Below are 21201 nucleotides of genomic sequence, written 5' to 3'. Positions count from 1 at the left end.
AATCACCAAAGAAAAAGTGGAAAACAGCTAAACATGAGAGGTTTTTGGACAAAGTTTGTGTTTTCCATTGATTAAGCACTACTTCCAGCCAAGAGTGATGCCATAAATCCCCTATAGCTGCAGAAAAGGCTAACATTGTTATTTTTTTACAAAAAAACAGCTGAACATGAGAGGTTTTTGGACCAATTTTGTGTTCTCCATTCTTTAAGCACCGGTTCGAGCACCATTTAAGCACCGGCACCGTTTCAAAAGTACCGGTTTGGTACTGGTATCGGATAAAACCTAAACGATACCCATCCCTACTTACAGAACTCTCAGTAGTGTCTGCCAGTAATACTAACATCCAAATAAGTTTGCAAACATGTTGCAGATGTGTTTGTTATTGAAACAAAGGGCTCCTATGAACATAACTCTTACTTACTGTATATAATTTTCATAGTTTTTCCTGGTTTAAAATTGACAGCTGATAATGAAAATTAAAAAGTAAAGAAGCACCCTTCAATCATGTTCAAACATGTTTACATTGCGTAAGTTGCTTTCCACCAGAGGGCACTTTAGCTTCCCTTTCGTTTATTTGGAAAACAAAACAAAACAGCAGAATACACAATGACACACTGGAATATCGGATTTTTAGATCACCAGTATTGGTATCAGTGTGAAATATCAGTGGGGATCTAGTTAAAAGTCTTTGAAAATCAGAGTCCTCATGTCCCTTTGGAGGAAGGCCAAACCCCCTGTGGCAGGTACCAAAATCAGTTTCTATTTCGGTTTTCTACATACAGAATATGAACCACTGCACCAATAACAGATGTTCTTTGGCTACCTCCTAAAATCTGACACTAATATCATCTACAAAGAACAGTTCTGCTTCTGCACAACATTACACAGAGAAGTGTTTCTATTATTCTAGCCTGCAGTCTTAATTCTGCGGACAGAATAACAGAACTACCTTGCAGGACACTTGCACTCCAGTTCTAAAGCATCATAAATCGGGTCATTTTGTGGCTGTTTACACGCTCTACAGGTATGTTGTATGTGTTTACACGCTTTGTTTCAGCAATGAATTCCACAGGAGAGGTTCTTTTTACAGCTAAATTATAACGGTCTCGTCTTTATGATGGACAAACCGGTGACAATGTTTCCAAATCCATCTTTTTACCGACATTAATTCCTTCATATGCATACACCTATGATAAGATGGTGCTGGCTGATACACTGGCAGTAGGCCAACCAATCATTTGGGCTCTAAGTGCCATGAAAATGTATGTAAGAACTTTCTGACCTCGCCCTTATAGCTTGACCTCAAATCAAGGTAGCAGACATTACCTTGTGCAGAGCTTGGAGAAAGTCGTTGAAGTCCCAACCAGCAATTTCAAACGGCTTGCAGGTTTTCGCCTCCGTTTCTAAACGGAGGTCGTAAACACGGATTTTCTTCTCTCCCTGCTGCAAGGAAGCTGCTGCAGACCGACGCTGGGAGGCAGAAGTCAGCATCGTCGCCGCTTCGCCTTTTCACGTTACTCTGAAATGAACGGTCGTCCTCGTCCAGACTGGAGTGAGAGACTCACATCCGCGTTGTCTGGTCTGGTATTAAAAGTATGTGTAGTTTCCGCGGGACTCGTTCCTCTCACTCCTCTGCTCTGCCCTTCGTGTAGCGATTTCATCCGTAAAGCGCTGGTGTTTCTACGGATCGTCATATGGGACAGAAAACTTGCGTCATCCACTTCCGCGATGATCTACGTTGGTTAACGACTGAGTTTTGCCGCGCAAGTTTCGGTTTTATTTTCAAAGAAATAGGCTCGTTTGCGCTTACGTGTCCGGTTGCTCTCAAGCACGAGCTTAAATCCCGTCTGGTTTCAAACAACACCCCCTTTAATTATGTCCGTGGTGCTCCACGGAAGCCTCGGCTGGGTTTTGGATTCATGCTCGCTTATCGATCGGGGATATTCGCCGTGCATACGATGGAGAGAGAATCAGAAGTCAGCTCTGAAGTGTAGTTTCAAAAGGCAGTGCTTCCAGGTTTTTAAGAGCTACTATAACGAGAATAACAGAGCAGATGTGGATGCAGGGAACACGGAGGTCCTGAAAAAAACATGCAAACCCTCAAAGGTAAATGCTGCTGCATTTTCTCAAGTGATGCATGAAAGTGCAAGTTTTTTTCATATTCCCACATGAATCAAATCAAAATTTCTAGAATATGTATGCGTTTGGGGGAATAAATCGTTCATATATATTCCTAGAAGGCAGTTTTGCACATTTTTATGACGTAAAAAGATAGAATTGCCTTTATAACGACGAGGAGTATACACCTTTTAATGAAACATGAAATATCTGTTGATATAGTGCATAAGGCATGAGGGAAAGCATAAATATTTAAATTTTAATGTTATTTATTTATTTATTGTTGTTGTTGTGGTTGTTGTTTTACTAAAAGGTTAGTGACACTTTACACTTTACTTTACTTTACACTTTACTGTTATATATATTACTAAATAAGTAATAAATAATATTTACTTGTTATAATTGTCAGGGACTTCTGGTTTTTGCGGTAGTAAGAGTCCCACTTTGTGCCAAAACCAACAACAACCAAGAGTGATGGATGTGAAAGTTTAGTTACCCATGCGCCTGGAGTAACCCCGACTGCATTATGTCATCTTCTGACTACTATATCTGCACTTCCACCACAGCACATAGAAAAGGGAATGAATGGGCCCCATTGTACGATTTAGAAGTTTTGAAGAAGTCAATTAACGCACACACACATATAGACAGGACACATATTCTTGTTTTTGCCATTTTCAGGGCCCACTACTTGTTTTGCTTTTCTAACGGCTTTTAAGACCACCTTTTCAGACACATTCAGATATGTCTTGTTTTTGCCATCTATTGGGACACGCCTGGTTTAATACTTATGGAGTCCAATTGCACTCTGTCACATAGCCTCAAGACAGACCACATGGAGATAAAATATAACAATGTATTCTAATGTGGTTTGATAGGCTAATGAAACACAGTAATGTGATATTAGCATATTAGCAGGGGAGACATAATCCCCTATGTCCCCCTTAAACCTGTGGTGATCAACTGGCTCTTATTTTCACTCCAATTTCCAAAAGTTGATTCTGTTCATCTGAACGTAGCGTTTTCAGTGGGAGAAATGTTTCATCACTCATCCAGGTGACTTCTTCAGTCTCAGCTGACTGATCAGTGGTTGTTGATCAATGGTCATCAGAATTTTCATAATTAAGATTAAGGAACTCACCTTCCAGGCCATTGTTCCTTCGGTGGGCTGGTTTCAGTCATTATGCAAATGTACTGTTTATACGATTGGGGAAACCTGCAGTCAGCTGAGACTGAAGAAGTCACTTGGATGAGTGACGAAACGTTTCTCCCACTGAAAATGCTACATCCAGATGAACAGAATCAACTTTTGGAGATTTACTTACCTGGATGATTGAGAATGCATCAAGACATTTTCACTACAATCTTCATCAGATCCTAAAGGAGGTGCGCCCACAGGAGGGCCTGATGCAAGCTACAGAATCTCCAAAACTAGAACAACCACATGCAAACTTTCTGTGTCTGGTGCTTTCCAGGTTTTCTGTCTCTTGAAGACCTGGCTCACATCTTCAGGTGGGCATAGTAGAGTCGTGATGGGGGTATTTTAGGGTGCGGGGTATGAATGTATCCCTCAAATCTGCAGTACAAAGCTTGTCATCCAGGTCTTTGTCTCAGTTGCAGGTATGGTCTCCTGTAGTTCGTGATGTCTTGTCTATCTTCTGCTCCCCAAGATACTTAAACTCCTTCACTTGGGGCAGCAATTCCTCCCTAACCCAGAAATTGAATTCCCCCTTTTTTCATTTAATGCTCACTTGATGCTACCTCAGTTGTGTCTGTTTGTATAGCTACTTGCCTATTGAGAGCCTGCAGAGAGGACTTTTCAGCCTACACGAACATCATTGCGTGTTGAAGAAGGAGGAAACAAATCTAAAGAAAGTAGAAAGGTGTTCCTGAGGTCACCAAACTGATGGAAATTCTGTCCATAAAAGTTATGAATAGAATTACTGACTCATATCTGAATTGCCACTGGCAATGCAAACAAAGCTCTTACTATGGTTATACAGGTTGTACAAATAGTCTGTAACAGCATGACAGTCACCTCTACCAGGGGCTCCAAGAAGCCCGATGCAATGTAATTCAACACATAAGCACAAGCCATACCTGCAATACCAAAAGGCACTTGACAATAAGCACTTTTAAGACCAAAAAGATACTCAGCTGTCAAACAGTTCGCCTACAGCACCTGTAGCATGTTGACATTCACCTGGCAGGATCATCTGCTGCAGGGATTACTATTTTTTTTGCAGGATAGCTCTGCAGATAACATCTCACTGGTTCTCTTCCACAGTTTCCTCTTTAACAGGGTAGATTTCCCACTCAGCCCACATTCAGTGGCATCTGGCATCTTTGTGAGAGACATATAAGGTTTCTTGATCATTTCTTATTTCATTCTATCTTATATTATATATCCTCCATTCAACAGCCAGCTCCTATTGAAAGCTTTTTCACTCTTCACTTTAAGAAGGAGGTTGAGTGTGGCATGTGTCACATGACATAAGTACTAGTTTTATGTCATGTACTAGTACTGACATCAGTTTTGTCAGTGGTCATTATGTCAGGCTCTGAGGACATTCCTGTTCACACCCAACAAACCTACCTGGTTGTGCCAAAAGGTTGGTTTCTATTGTCGTGATCGTGTTTTCTGTTATGTGGGACATAAAATACTGATGTGTTGTAAAAGTTAATAAGGAACTCTCTTAACCATAGTGAACTTAAAGCTCAGGAGTTGCTAATACATTAATGCATTTTCACGTTGTTCTTATCAAGCAGTCCAGTAACATGCAACAGTGAGCAAGCAAGTAAACCAAGGATCCTGACACTGAAGCAGAAAAATACATTTAAAAAGTAGCATTTTATACCTGCTACTTTTATGGTGACTTACAATAATGAAGAATCCAGACTGATTGGATATATTTTAACTCACATAAAATCTGCAAACAGACTTGCACAAAGTTATTCTGCTTATTTCAGCACCACTGATATTTGTTTAAATATTAAAATGACAGACATGTAAAACTTAACTCTGTCAGCTCAGTTTAATGCCAGATCAGTAGAATTTACTTTAGAGTTTGACACAGTGGATTACAGTGGTGCTACTGCTTGCTTGGTTGGAGCTGTAAAGAACAATACCATGATCATTTTGCTCTTTGTTGTACTTACTCTTTATCACTTCATCAATTTGACTTACAGAAAAGGAAACGAAAACACCATGAACTCAACCAAGGGGAAATTGATTCACTGGTCTTTCACGAGAAGGTAGGCTGATACTTATTCTGAGCCTGAACTACAAATAAGATATAATCTGTCATCTGTCAATAGAGTTGTTCTTGCAGGGACTGTATTGCCCCACTGAAGTTAAAGCATCACAAAGAGAAAAAATGATTGGGGATAATCAGAGTCACAAGAAGTCTATGGAAAAAGTGGTCAAAGTGTAAACTTACGTGTCAAACTGACTGATACAGTTATCCACAGAATCGTCCTGTTTGAGCCAATGTAATAGATCACACTTTTATTCATATAAGTCGATTATTAGCAGTATGATTGTTGTTAATTTATTCATTAATGCTTCTTTTAAATATCTGATTTATATATGGCTTAGTGTTATTTGTTTTTTATCTACACAATAATACACCATCCATAACAAACATAACAATGAAACAGACCTTTTTATTGTAATGTGTTATGATTTATAACTCAAAACATGACATCACAATGTCACTTTGTGATAAAGTAAACGTTATTTATACTTGTATTAGAGTTTTCATTTTAAAATAAGTCATTTTAGTTAAAAGTCATATTGTTAGAGAATTTCAATACGCCAGTGCACAGATATGGGCTGAAGAGCACTACATGGACAAAGTGTTGAAGCTCTTTGTCCACATATTTCGTGCTGATGTTAATGCCAGAGGAGGTTTGGAACTAGCAGTTATTCAGTCCGCAGAGTGTTGGCAACTTTTATGCACTATGATCCTCAGCACTACGCAACCTCACTATGTAACTTTATGTGGTCTTCCACTCTGTGGCTGAGTTGCTGTGATTGCTAAAAGCTTCCACTTTGCTTCCACTTATAATCGATTGTGGAATATGTAGGAGGAAAGACATTTCACAAGCTGACCTATTGCAACAGTTACATCCAATTACATCAGCACGCCCAAATTCAGGGAGCTCTTTAGGACGACCCCTCCTTTTACAAATGTTTTTAAAGGCAGACTAAAGGTGCTTCATTTGATCCATCTATGGTGATGGGACTGAGAACAACTAAATTGAAAGATTAATAAGTATGCACTTTTGTAAGATGTCCATTTTTGAGGCATTATAAAATAATTAAAAGACAACATCTCTACAACTGCTGCATTGACTTTTATCCCCAACACTTTCAATCAGTGGAGCTTTGTTTCAAGTTATTGTGCATTCATCCAAGTTTAAAATATTAGAGGTAAGAAGCTGGTTTAGTATTCAGACTAAATAATCTCTGTTATGTGCCATGACGCAGATAAAGTCTGTTATTCTGGAGGGAACCAAGTACTTGGTGGATTCTGCACAACCGCTCGGCTATCTGAATGGACAGACAAACGTGGACAAAGAGCCTCTTCCTTCACAGGAGTGCAACCTCGCTGCTCTTTGTGAAATGGCTAAAGATCTCCCTCTGGTGGAGGATGAGGAGCAGGAACGGGGCGCTCAGTTACTTGTTGGCGAGGATGGCTGTACGTCTCACGTCGACTTGTTCTCTCAGGTGACAGAGAACAAGGCGGACTGGGCTACCGTGGTTACGGTGATGGGAGAGGAGTATGTAATACCCCCCCACACGGCTTTCCTGCTGTCTGATTTCACGAGGATACAACCATTAGTCCACTGTGAGTAAAACACTGGGAGCAGTGCATGTGAACTAGAAAGAAATGTTAACTGAAACAAAGGTTATTAAAAAGTTTTTTTTTAAAGCCTTACAATTCTGTGTGCTTGTGATACCATTATTTGAAAGGCAAAAGTTTATCTTTGTGTGAGGCAAAAACACGGGGACTCTTCCCTGAACTTAAGTGTTGTAAATAACTGTGGTATGGCTCAGTGTAATTTCTCATCGTCTCAAGAGAGATCTTGTTTGTTGTTTCACAGCCTGACATTCTTTGCTTGTTTCTCACACAGACGGAACAAGGTTCGACCTAATCGTTATGGATCCACCATGGGAAAACAAGTCTGTGAAAAGAAGTCGCAGGTAATTCAGTATTCAAGTACTTTTGGAGGACTGAAGCAAAAGAGGATAAAACTTTATAGATTTCTGGGTATGAAATTTACATGTTACAAGAGCATATAAAGCAGGGTGAATAAGAAGAACAAATAAGAGAGCTTCTAAGAAAAGAAACTGATAAAGTCCAGTGGTTTATAGTTATGTTTGCACATGTCCCCGTACTGTAAAATATTATGGTGTTACCATGGATATTAATCAAAGAGATATTTTCATCCCAGTCTGTTTTATGTAAAGGATTTTGAGGCCTCAAGAGCTCAAAGCATTCAGTGTCCTCTAAGAAAAAAGCTGCCTAAAGCCATAACGTAAGGAAATATCAGCATTATAAGAATTAATAATCACGGCAACATGAGATGCCTAATGCATAACAAATGTCCTGACAATCCAGCTAATCCTTTTTATACATTTCTATCAAAATTACTCACAGTGATTATAAAGAAGAAGTCATTCAATCACTAGAGTCAGAAAAATGTATCATCTGTGAACCAAAACTGTTTGTGCATACAGCAAATGTGAAGCTTTCTCACTAAATTTGCAAAAAACATGACCTGAAAAGTTCACATAACTCATTAAACTTGTAAAGGTTAATCACTCTGAATCTTCAGATTTCAGCCTGATGGTGGCACCAGACAAAAACTGGTTGAAGAAGCGAAAATGGCTAGAAAATAAAGAAAAGTAATGGGCATTGTATTTAGAATAGAATAGAATAAACCTTTATTATCCCACAGTTGAGAAATTTACACTGACTATATCAATTTTCTCACTGAAGATACGGCTCGTTGCCCTCATCCCAGCTAAAGCGGCTCCCTATTCCCCTGCTGGCATCTCCAAACTGTTTAGTGGTGACCTGGGTGACAAACCGGCCAAGCCACCTGCGTTTTGTCCGTGATGAGCTGTATCCACATTGGGGCGTAGAAGTTGTGGCTGAATGGTTCTGGGTCAAGGTACAGATAATACAGAACTTTCAACCGATTAATTGTTTAAGAACTGGAAGCATTACCTGCTAATGTCAATCCAAGTGTTTTTAAGACGATGCTATTTCTCCTCAGGTCACCACATTTGGGCAATTTGTGTTTCCGCTAGACTCACCACACAAGAAACCATATGAAGTCTTTGTCCTGGGCCGATATCGTTGCTCTGCTGATATCTCAGAGAGGTGTGAAATGTTTGAGTTTCATCTTTAAATTCCATATTGTACCGTGCAAAAATGTGTGAAAACATAAAGCAAAATAGAGTGTATGAGGCAAAAACTGAGTTTGTACAATTCTAACGAGCTTGAAAAGATAAGCTCTTAGATGAGCTTTCTTGTCAGTTCTAATCCTCAGGAATAGCTCCTCAGGCAACTTCTTCTTCATTTCATCAGACCATAATATGGAGAAATGAGGACTGACTCAAGACTTTTGCAGGACTGGATATATAAATCATAGTTTCTCAGTCATCCAGGTCATGGTAGTGTTGAGTGTTTGAAGGAGAGCAGAATTACTTTTTTAGACCCTTGAACACATTTTCCTTCTCATCCAAGAGTTTTTTTCAGCTCCAAACTGATGGAGAGTCCAAGGTATTTGACCCTTAGTGGAGTTTGTCCCCTTGGACGTGGTTCTGAGGGTCGCAGACACACTAAAGGTGTCGCATGAACCAAAGTGTGAAAAAAGGCGTGGTCATTACCGCCATCAAGACTAAGGTGTGAAACCTCTGTAAGACATTGTTCCTCTCCACCATCATGCTGCACTGTAGGTGGCTGATAGCAGGAGGATTTATCCCTGAAGTTATATGGTAAGCTATCACAGGTGTTAAAGCAATGTCTAAGTATATCACTTCTTCAGGTTTGCATGTATCAAATGTAACATCTTGATATTATTCAAGGCAACAGCAGCTCTGGAATTTAAAAGGTGTGAAACCTCTGTAAGACATTGTCCCACACCACGATCAGGTGAACTATCTAGGTCACCTGAGGCAAGGTGTGAGTGGGGGTTGAAATGCCTGGGAGGAGATGATAGCTGGTGTTGTAAGCCACCACCTCTGTTCAGTGACGGTTGTTCGCATAGATGGCCTCCTTTATTTCTTCAGCTTTCCAAATCATATTTATGCTGACAGACTTGTGTACCCTCTTTCAGCCCCTCAGAGACATCAGAGGTGCCTGTGGAGGATCAGCGTTTGATTGTCAGTGTCCCATCAGCTCTGCACTCTCAGAAGCCTTCGCTGTCAGGTGAATATTCAAGTACAGTGTAGTGTCTTTGCCACCAGAGGGCAATAGTGTCACATCAATGATCGTTACCTTGATACACAACTTGAGTGATAAGCTCTGAATTCTGCTATCACAAGTGTGTGTGTGTGTGTGTGTGTGTGTGTGTACGTCGCTTCGTCAGTATATTCTTCAGTATATTCTTCAGTTCATGTATGAAATAGAACATCCTGTTGTTAATAGCAGTAATTGCAGCTCTTGAATTTAAAACACCCACAATGTGGTTTTTTTTGTAAAGGAAGAGAATTAACTACAGATTCATCACTTTACTTTTACAGCCACACAATTTTATGAATGAATTTGTTATCCACTGCGAAAAAACTTTGGTCTTTTCAAAATGTCTGCAGATTGGAGGAGAAAATACTGCTTCAGCTCATAACTACACTTAAATTCATTAAATCATCAACCTCTGACAGGACTGGCTCGTCAGAGCGGGCACTTCTACTGCTCACATTTCAGTTTTGTCCTGTTTGCACTGATTGGGTTAAACCTTGATTCCAGCATCCACTCTGCTTCTTAGAATCAATGTAAGACCTTGACAATGAATATGCAGAGACTATGAAAAAGAGAGGCTTGACGTCATCTCACTCCCTCTCAGGGGAACGCGATTTATTATTGTGCAGTATGGAGAGCAAAACACGGCCAGTGTTTGCTGGCGCCCTCTCAGCAGCACAGAAACGCCTCTGTCTCATGGCACTAGTTCAGTATTGTGAAAATAAAGATTTAAATCATAATGATTGCTTTTGCGAATCTGTGATGCCATAGAGATTAAGCAGATTAGGATACAATTTGTGTTCTGTCTACATGTGTGATTCTGTGTTTGTGGCAAAGCCTCTCAGCAGGTTTAATCAGAATTGGTTTGTTTGTTATTTGCTGCTGTGGAGGATTTTTATAACTTGGAATATATGAACTTGGAAAAACACCAATCATAGATCTAGTTATACTTTAAAAAATGTTGACCGCATATAGAAAATGTGTTGCATTTTTTTCTACTGCATTGCATACAAAGTAGTACTACTAAATGACCAGAATGAGCAGCATCTACGCTGTGTTACAACTCTAGCTGCTATGCACGCTCTGTTATTCTACACGAGGTGTGAAAGCGCCGTTGGATGTGGGTGTGTCTCAGATGTGATGGTGCAATGTGTAGTGAAATCTTGGGAAAGGTTTTGCCAACTCTTGCGGAGATGCCAACCAAAGCAGATAATTTCTTTTCATTTAGCCATTTGAGATGATAAGTTAACACCTAGAGGCTTAAGGGATGAGTTTTTCCTTTTCTTCACACCTACAATAGATTATGCAACTGCTAGAAATCTCAACACCTTTGGTATTAACCAACCTGAGCTTCCTCTTTTTTTTCAGTTCAAAATGTCACCCCGGTAATTCTGCTGTACTTTTTCTTTCATGTAGCATGTCAGCATGTGAGCAGCCTTGATAGCGTGTTGAGAAAGTCTGACCCACTTCTGTTCCCCGACTCAGATGAGGCTCATATCACTGACATACTTGGTTGCTATGGAGAGATAAGGGACACCATTACTCCGCTATGGGTACAAAACGTCTTTGCCAGATGGTCACACTGCAGAAAAAAAATGGTTCGAGCTTCTCTGAAAGACAAGACATGTGTTTTTTATTAATTAGGCCCCCCTGCAATTTCTAAACTTATGAGAATCCCTTCCCAATTTGGGATTTTAATTGGCACCTTAGTAGCTGTGCCTAATATTCAAGAAAAGGCACACTACCAGTTGTGTTATCAAATTGCTTTAAATTGGGGTGTGGCTCACTGAGAGCAATCTGTGTGACATTTTGCATAGTTTTTTTTAGCTCTGCGAGGCTGTGAACCTGAAGTACATCACGTAAACATGCTGCTGTCTCTGTTTTTCAGTACAGAATATTTACATGGATGAGCTTACATGTTAATAAAATGTGCTTTTTTTCATTTGGTTATGGCAGATGGCAACTTCATACAGCTGGTAAAGCAAACATGTTTGCAAACGCACCTTAAATATCAGGAGATTACAACCAGGAGATACAGGGGAGCGCTGGTCTTTAATTTGGAGTCAAATATTTGCTCTTCTTTTGCTTTTTTACTTAAGGGGAAATAAACGACTCTTCACCTGCTTGTCACCAACTGTCACAACCAGGGAGTGACAGATACGAAAGCTACTGCGTTTAACGTATTACTCTTTATGGATCATACTAAATTTTGGGCTCTAATATTACTAGTGGAATCACCTTACTGCGCATGTGCCATTTTCAGCTAACTACGTGTTAATGCAAATATCAAATCAACAGGTCATATAGTAACAACTCAATGTATTTTATGCATGTAGACATGGTCAAGACGACCTGCTGAAGTTCAAACTGAGCAGCAGAATAGAGAAGAAAAATCATTTAAAGTGACTTTGATCGTGGGATTGATGTTGGTCTGAGTATTTCAGAAACTGCTGATTTACTGGGATTTTTCCACACAACCATCTCTAGGTTTTAAAGAGAATGGTACGAAAAACAGAACATATCCAATGAGTGGCAGCTCTCTGGGTGAAAATGCCTTGTTGATACCAGAGGTCAGAGGAGTGTCACTGCTGTCATCTAAGAACAGGAAACTGAGGCTACAGTTCACACGGGCTCATCAAAATCAGAAAATAGAAGATTGGAAAAACGTTGCTTGGTTTGATGAGTTATGACTTTTGCTGCAACATTCACACGGTAGGGTCAGAATTTGGCTTAAACAATACGATGGCATGGATCCATCCTGCCTTGTATGAACATTACAGGTCATGGTGGTGCTGTAAATGTATGGGGAATATTTTCCTGGCACATTTTAGGCCCCTTAATAGCAACTGTGCATTGGTATTAAGGGGCCTACTGCTGCCTACTGCTGTGTTTTTGCTGACCGTGTCCGTCCCTTTATGACTAGAGATTACCCATCCCCTGATTGCTGCTTCCAGCAGGATATTGTGCCATATCACAAAGCTCAAATCATCTCAAATTGAACACGACACTGAGTTCACTGTAAGTAAAAGGCCTCCACATTCTCAGATATCAATCCAACAGAGCAACTTTGGGATGAGGTGGAACAGGAGATTCACATCAGGTCAACAAATTGTGCAGCTGCTGTGTGATGTTGTCATGTCAATATGGACCAAAATCAAAAGCTTCTTGTTGAATCTGTGCCACAAAGAATTCAGCCAGCGCTGAAGTAAAAAGGGCTCCATTGTAGTAGCAAGGTGTCTGGTCAGTGTATGCTTGGCTACATCGTCGGCAACACAGATGACACATAAATGAAACTTGTTAAAAACATGCTTGAAATGAAGGGTTTGGATTCAATTCTTATCTTCTTTAGAAACAATGTAACAATAGGGAACAGCTTCTTGTTGGTAACGGACATAAAAATAGTCTAACTTATAGCACTTTGTGTCAAGACACTAGTTATTTAATTGGGTGTAGTAAAAACAAATGGAAAAAATATCTGTTAGTAACTTTTTTTTATGTTATTATGTATTTTCTTGCAATTATGTATCAATATATGAATAAAAAGCAACACGGTTCCAAAGCCAAACCCAGTGGGATGCCACAAATTAATATCTGAAATTAATATCTTAATAGTAGTCAATTCCATGATTATGTTGATGATATTTTATTCATAAATAAGTAGAATATAAACACAGTGTGGCTGAACAGCATATTGAGGAATCATAATGGAGACCAAGGACATTAGTTGTTACAATGTAAGGGAGCTAATGAAGAAGAATCAGTTTGGTTTTGCTTGGTTAATCCTGATGAGGATTTGGGAAGTCTGCAAGGAAGAATATCTAACAGCGAAAGTGTCAGGAGAGAAGTGAAATAACACCTTCCTTTGCCTCGGGTTATTCTTGGCAGAAGTTTGATACACTGTCCCATTTTAAAGGTAGGATAATTAGACCTTTTATTCTGTATTCAACTTTGAAAGCTGAGTCACCGATAGGAGCTGAATTACTTGCAGAGCTGCATGTTTGGCCTTTCCTCACCGTGACTGTCTCTCTCTCTGACGTGCATAGGAAGAAAAAAATGCGGGACAGCACATTCGGCAGGATCGGTTTGGGGATCTGGCTTTTGAGCTCATTAACTCCGTGAGTGTTGGCTGAGGCAAGTGTCAGGGTGGTTTGAGAATGCACAAGAGCAGACAGAGTAACAAAGGGGCAGAGGAAGTGATACGTATCTGTCAGGTGTGCCTCTCCTGGAATATCATTCCTTATAGAGCCAAGGTCACTGGCAGTCTCCACACAGAAAAATCAGTGCTATGGCGTGAAGGAGCTGGGAAACTGCCAGCTCTGTCCTCTGCCTATTACAGGGAAACAGGCAAAGTTTTGATTTTTCAATCACACAGAAAAGCACTAGTTTACATTAATGTAACAGTGACATATACGTGTAAATTAAGTGCAAAACATTAGAAAAAATGAACTTCTTTTGAAATATCCTATTAAATGCACTCAATTTAGAAGTTGTTACCCAGCTGAACATCTCTTATAGGCCCTATAGATGTCTCTAGTAGGTTCTGTCTAATACCAGCCAGTGGGCTCACTGAGAAGAACGCCTCATTGTTCAGTGGTTAAACTATTTACCCTTTAAAACAGCACCGAGAGTCTTCATAAGAAAGAGTGGTGGTGGTATAAGTCAGCTGTTTGAGATGCATTGTTTGGACTTACTTTTACTCACTGTTTCATTTAGTTGAGGTAAAAAACAGTTTGGGGTATAAAAGAAATGTCAATATTAAAATGATTATGTACATATTTTCATAACTTTATTTATATATTACAAAGCACACCAGAGTGAAAATGGATGGAAATATTCACGTGGCTAGAAAAAATTGTCCTCCATCCATCCATCACTGTTTATCTTGAGTTGCGTCATGGAAACAGCAGCATTCTAAGTGGAGACACCCAAACCTCCCTCTTACTGGCCACCTCCTCCAGCTTATCCACCGAGTGGCCACCGAGGCTTTCTCAAACCAGTCCAGAGACATAATTCTTCAGCGGGTCCTGGGTCTACCCCGGAGCCTTCTACCAGTAGAATATGCTGAAAACACCTCACCTAGGAAGTGTCTAATCAGATGCCCTTATCATCTCATTTGGCTCCTTTTGATGTGAAGGAGTAGCAGCTCTTCTGTGAGCTCCTCCCAAATGACTGAACTCCTCACCCTATCTCTTAAGCGAGAGGCCAGCCACTCTTCAGAGAAAGCTAATTTCTGCCACTTGTACCGATTGTTTCATTCTTTTGGTCCCTACTCAGAGTTCGTAACCATAGTTGACAGTGTGAAGGTTGAGGTGCAAAACCATCAACTTCTATGATCTACGATGCTGGGCAGTAATTAGCACTGTTGCCTCACAGCAAGGAGGTTTGAGTCTAACATCTGGGTGGGGCCTTTCTGCATGGCGTTGGCATGTTTCCCCTGTGTTTCCATGATTTCTGTCTGGGTACTTACTCCAGTTTCCTCCACAGTCCAAAGAAATGCAGTTAGCAGGGTCATGGTGATAGGTGAAGTGAATTAATGTGAATTGACTGACTTTTTCTTGCTATTTTTTAAAGGTGGTGGCCACAGACTTGGTTTCCATCTTTAAAGCAACCATTTTAAAATCAATGAGTTTAGTCAGTATGAGATTTACATGTTCTTCTCACACAACCACTAAAGTCGTTTTACATAATCCAACATTTCCTGATTATAATAGACATTAACAGCTAACATAATCAATAGCACTGATAACAATGGGTTATACTGGCTAATTCATATATCATTGAACTCATGTAGAATGTAGAAGTTTTCAAATTTGAGCTCTTTTGTCAATGGCTCACATCTGCACACTGATGGATCCATAGGAAGTCATGTGGGTTCTGTAGCTTGTGTTAGGACATTTGACTGGAGGAGCTAGGTTCAAATCCACTTCACCACAGCCACCATGTAGAGAGGCAAAGACACAAGGTTTACAGCTTGTCACATCCTTTTATAGTAAATTGAAGGTAATATATTTTAAATATAGGGAACTCAAGAGCCACTGAAGCTTTAATTTTAAGTACTAAGTGTCTTGCTACAGGCATGTGTGTGCTGACATACTGGCTTGTTGTAAGAGAGGTATATAAGAAAACCTGTAAAGATAATTACGCAAAAGCTGGGATGAAATTCAGTGGCAACAGGTTTCAGCGATGAATCCGCATTTGAAATATTTGGATTAAGTCATTGTAAGGAGGAGATCAGGAGAGAGCTGCGTTTCAAACAGTGGTGTTGCTGATCTTGTCAAAATTGATGGAACTATGAACAAAGACAAGTAATGTTGGATTTTGAATGGAACAAAAGGCAGCCAAGATCCAAAGAAGAGATTTGAATGTCCTTCAGAGAAACCTGGAGAATTATTCTTGAAGACTAGCTACAAATTACAAGAAAGTTTATCTGACAGAGGTCATGCTGTGTTCAAGACTTTTAAACTGGTTCAAATTGTACACTGTTTTACTTTATATACTTTTTTCCCGTTTTCCTAGAAAAATCTAAAGAAATGAGGGATGGCTCAACACTTACGCACAGTATTTCATGTTGAGGGATAAAGCGGTATCGCCACATCTCCACTTTCCCCTCACTTCTCCTCAGTCCCATACAATGGATGCTTTCAAACATGCATTTCCTACTACGATCTCAGACTGGCTTTACGCATTCGTAGGTCAGAGTTCACCTTTGAGAAAGCTCTGTTCGGGAGGCTGTAGCCTCTCAGCAAATACAACACTACCCTATTGTTTGGAAGTGGTAGAAGTTGCCATGTGAGTGTGTTTTGACGTATTTCAGCTGACATTAAAGTTGTGTGTTGTCTTTTGTAATTTTGGCCACATGTAATTGTGATGCTGTACATACTATAGCAGAGATATGTAGGCTGGTAGGCGAGATTGTTTAGTTTAGGTTTCACATCATAGGTGTGAAACTTCAGGTTTGTTAGATCTCCAGGTGAAATATGAAAGGAGTATTTTCCAGTTTGCACAGTGAGGACTGTAAATAACAGGGCAGACACCGAAAGCCTTATAATATGCAATAATAACTCTCCCTCATTGCTTTCCCTTCACAGAGGTACTGAAGCCATACATTGGAGCTGACGCCAAGTGCTTGGAGCTGTTTGCAAGAAGTCTTCAACCAGGATGGACCAGCTGGGGCAATGAAGTGCTCAAATTCCAGCACGTTAGCTATTTCAATTTGACACCTGTAGATGAAAAAGCAGAAGCTGAGGATGACTGCACAGCCAAAGAAAAACAAGCACAAGGGTTCGATTCACCTGGGAAAACCTGACCTCCTGACCGGTGTCCCTCCACTGTGAGCCTGTGACTGACCTCTGACACCTGTTAGATCAGTAATTTAGTTTGTATTTAACGGTGATTCAGCGCCAAAATGTTTCTCTACCAGTTTCTTTTGATCTGTGCTCGTCATGCATGTGGGACCTTTGATTTCTTTTTTTTGGTCTGTGTGCATTTTTAAGGTAGCGAAACACAAGTCTGATGAGGCAGCTGGAGAGATGAAAGTGCTTTTCAGTGCAGCTGTTTTGAACCCAGCTTCCCACGCTGCAATCAGATAAACAACACTTTTGTTTTTTTTATTTGCCTTTTTAGTAATGTTTGGCACATTGTGCGTCTTAAGGATGATCAAAGTATTTCTATTTTTACTTATTTTATGCTGTTTTGAGCTGAATTTCAAAGAAGAAACACTTTCATAGTGAATGCATGCTGGGTTGCTTATCCTTTAAAGTTTTTCACACGAACAAGCCACTGATGTCTCCTTCACTCTGCCTTTTGCCCTGTCAACGGCAACCGGTTCTATCATTGGATCATTTGTCGCTGAATCCTTCCTCATTTTTCAATGAAAGATGAACTCGTCCCATGTCACACTTCTAACCAGCTAACCTGCCTTTTCCTGTTGACTCTCTAATGAGTTTGTTGGTGTCTGCATTTGGATGAACGCCGCTGTCTTTGAGACAGATCAGGATGAGTTATGGCCACTGCAGCAGCGTGCACATCACAGCTAATGAAGCCAGACCGTGTCTTCTGCAGGATTACGTATACATCACCTTGTCAAGTTCTCTACCTTTGAGTCTATAACACACACGGGCACATTAGTGTATTCCTTACACTGTATGTCACAGTGGCATCATCCATTTATTTGTGAAGTCCTGTTTTGTGGATCTTAACATTTTAATAGATTGAAGTGAGTAATAGAAGTGAGCATGTTCGGATATTTGCATATTTGAATAAGAGGGTGAAGTGCTGATTTTGAAGATGGGATGAATCGATGGTGCAGGTACATGTTGAGTATTGCCAAGTATGGTAGCCATTAACTATAGTGACCAAAGCCAGTTTTTATATTACGTTGTTAAAGTGCCTATTTACCTTGTAAAGTTGGGCATTTAAGGTTTTGTACAACGTGGGATTATATGGGAACTGACTTAGTTTTGGTGCATGAACAGATAGAAAACATAGAATTAGCTTTCAGATCTGAAAAGTGATGTCAGCATCGAAATGCTTTGACCCTGCATTGTTTTCACATCCACCCTGGGGGAACGCCAGGCCTCGAGGGCCAGTGTCCTACAGGTTAGATGCATCCTTGCTCCAACACAGCTGATTTAAATGGCTAAATGACCTCCTTAACATGTCTCGAAGTTCTCCAGAAGCCTGGTAATGAACTAATCATTTGATTCAGGTTTGTTGACCCAGAGTGAGATCTAAATCCTGCAGGACACTGGCCCTCGAGGTCTGGAGTTCGACACCCTGCTCTGGTCCTATAGAAATCTATGTAAAAAACAGCCCCGTTTCCCTCTTTGCTCATGACTTTATAAGTTCAGTCACTCCTTTCAGGTCTTAGTCAAAAAATATTAACCAATTAACTTAAACATTTTGCACATTTTGGTCATTTTAAGCATGACAAAGGAAGATTATCCCAGATCTGCTCATTAGATAATAACTTGTTTACCAATGACCATGCAGTTTCACAGTCAGATTAACCGCTCACTTGTCATACCTGGTTTCAAATCCCTAAGATGGCAACATGAAAATCCCACAGCTCAAAGCTCAATGACGGGACTTTACAAATCAAAGCGTGGCTGCAGCCATCTTTTAAACTCTGTGTGTTTTAGAGCCAGTCTCTTGTGGTCATTGGAGGAACTACAGTTTTTGGGACTGTTTTAAGGTGTTACTCAAAATAAGTAAAGCTGTTTAACATTAAACATGGTGCACATGTAACCAGAAGGTCCATATTAATATGACTCATAACTCCTGCCACTGTTGAAAGATGTAAATTTTCTGTTACCACCTTTGTGTGTCTTAAACTAAGCATTTTTTAAAACTTGAATTGAGAACATGCTGACATACTGTTTTCTTTTTTCTTAACACTGTTTGCTGACCTGTTCACAGTAGAGGTTGGCGGATCGATCCAAATATCGATCGTTTCAATACCAACTTTGATATTGGTATCAGATCGATGTTAGTGCAACAGGATCGATACTGTGTTTCTATCCCTAAAGTTTAGTATGTAGTCCATGAACTGTGATAAATAAATGCATTTTTTTAGAAAACACACTATGAAAAATGTCTGGGCCTTTTTGTGTTGACTACCACATCACATTTTTGTCAAGCCTATAACACAAAGCACTTTAGAGATAGGTACAGTTACATTCAAGCGCTCCAAAACCCCCAGTTTCAAAATGAAAAGACAAGCTGAAAAGTGTTTTTTGTTGTGTTAGCCGATTATTGTGCAAAGTAAAAATCACAGGGATTTAATGGTCATTAAAATGTGTTCAGAATTCATAAATCATGGCACACAGCTCTCCCCTACACAAGCTGCCTTTAAAGGTCAAAAGTATTTTAATGAGTAGAACATTGAACCACATCATTCATCTGTCCGTCTGTACTGCAGGCTGGGTGACTTTCGCCTTTCTCCTGAAGGTACTCCCGATAGTATCCAAACTTTATGAGCTACAACTGACCACTAGATATCTGCATTAAAGTTTATTGAGATAGTTTTTTTTTTAAATGGTAATGGGAAAGAGGTTATTGTATAACCTGCATAAAGCATTTAAATGTCATATTTTAACTCAACAAGGTGTTGCACTTGTACATCAGCTCTTCTTGAGAAATGAGGTTTTATAAAAGTTATGAATATATCTATGTAATACAAGGATTACTCCTTAAACTAAAGTAAAGTGAAACATTAACATAAATGAGTTTTGTGAGGTTGAAGGTGAAGAGCTACTCAATAGTGTAATTCAGGTCTCCAAGGATTTCTCTTTATTTTAAACAGCCAACATAGATGAAACCTGCCATCAGCTCTCACAATCAGGCATGTCACAAACACAAAGAGTGTGTGACGCATCATCCTTCAGTCTGATCAAGACTCACACACATTTTACTTTATTTGTAAAGGGTTTAAGTGGTCTTTGGTGTTCTTTTTACTTATAACCACTGAAGGAAAGTGCAAAGACGTAAAGCAAAAGAAAATATAGATGAACAGATGATAAATGAAGCTGACTGAAGTGTACCTTTACTGTATCACACTGTCACTGTCTAAGACATCTGTTGTTTCCTCCCTTTACCTTCTCTCATTACTTGCTTTTTGAATAGAAGCTGTCATCCTGGATGCAGTCGGTCTCTAAAAGCCTGCCATGTGCTGCTGAATGAAGTCACCACAGTCATCATCTCTCTTACAGGCGCCGGTGAAATGAGCGTGTCCTGTCAAACTCAAGATGAAGCACCAGAACAAAGACCTTGTCACCCCTTCTTCCTCCAGCTTCTCCTGTTCCTCTATTAAAGCCAAGGGGAAAAAAAAGAAAGTTTTTGTTTCAAATCCTCAAAAACAACCCCAGTCTGCTGATATGTTTTGCTGTATTGGTAGCCCATTTGAAAAGTGAAGTCTGAGGATAACACACTGGAGCTTTACAGCAAATTGACTATGACCTCGCCGCTCGCCATTGTTGCTTTGTGGGAATTTGTGTAATAATGTACTAAACAGTACTTATAGATACAGTAGTAGTAGTAATAGTAATGACAGTAGTATTGAATCATGTATTGGTTCGGCTAGTAACAACAACAGCTACTGCTCGAGTACCTTTGTATCAGAATAGGAGAATTAAAATGTTTGGTTTTCTGTTAATTATGATTTTTTTTCTTTTTCTACTAAAAGCACTATTGAGACAATACTGCATTAGTATGGATGACCTTTAAAATGAAACTTTACCTTTAAATGACATTTACCGGTTTTGATTTGTTATGGTCCAAAATAATCTTTTACTGTGTTTCTTTGCTATAATTTACACTCTGGTTGAATTAGGAAAAAAAATATTAAGACTGTCGATAAACTGGTGACTCATTAGTTAAATTCCTTTCGACTTCCTGACTTCCACAGACTAATTATTGATCTGATTTGGCATCAGTGTTCGATATGCATCCCGATCCTTAGAATACTCCTTAAAACACATATCAAGGCAGAGGTGCTAAAACTACAGTTCCTTTAATAACCACTGGGGACTGATTTCAAATAGCAAAACAGTCCCTATAGATCCCCATGTTTAAATGCCTAACTTTGAACCATTAAAAAAAATATTTACAG

General features: G+C 39.7%; 2 protein-coding genes across 5 annotated transcripts in view; one reads left to right on the top strand and one right to left on the bottom strand.

The window, feature by feature from the left end:
• smchd1 (structural maintenance of chromosomes flexible hinge domain containing 1) overlaps window positions 1–1696 on the bottom strand; it is a 39440-nt gene extending 37744 nt beyond the window's left edge. For 2 of the 4 annotated variants that reach the window (XM_026179823.1, XM_026179824.1), the window contains exon 1: window positions 1327–1696. In XM_026179823.1, the coding sequence (XP_026035608.1) occupies window positions 1327–1491 (165 nt within the window). In that variant the 5' untranslated portion in view covers window positions 1492–1696. The remainder of the gene's footprint in view (window positions 1–1326) is intronic. The other 2 variants (XM_026179826.1, XM_026179827.1) reach the window with 1 other exon arrangement.
• A 122-nt stretch (window positions 1697–1818) lies between these two features.
• On the top strand, window positions 1819–18213 carry mettl4 (methyltransferase 4, N6-adenosine). Its single transcript, XM_026179832.1, has 8 exons — window positions 1819–2106; window positions 5308–5373; window positions 6611–6971; window positions 7258–7327; window positions 8127–8301; window positions 8407–8513; window positions 9472–9563; window positions 16682–18213. Exons 1-8 carry the CDS (start codon window positions 1876–1878, stop codon window positions 16897–16899), a joined length of 1320 nt encoding a protein of 439 aa, XP_026035617.1. The 5' UTR covers window positions 1819–1875; the 3' UTR covers window positions 16900–18213.
• Window positions 18214–21201: the final 2988 nt, after the last annotated feature.

This window comes from Astatotilapia calliptera, chromosome 9 (genome assembly GCF_900246225.1).
Source record: "Astatotilapia calliptera chromosome 9, fAstCal1.2, whole genome shotgun sequence".
Taxonomy (NCBI): domain Eukaryota; kingdom Metazoa; phylum Chordata; class Actinopteri; order Cichliformes; family Cichlidae; genus Astatotilapia; species Astatotilapia calliptera.
This window is presented reverse-complemented; position numbering and strand designations above follow the sequence as displayed.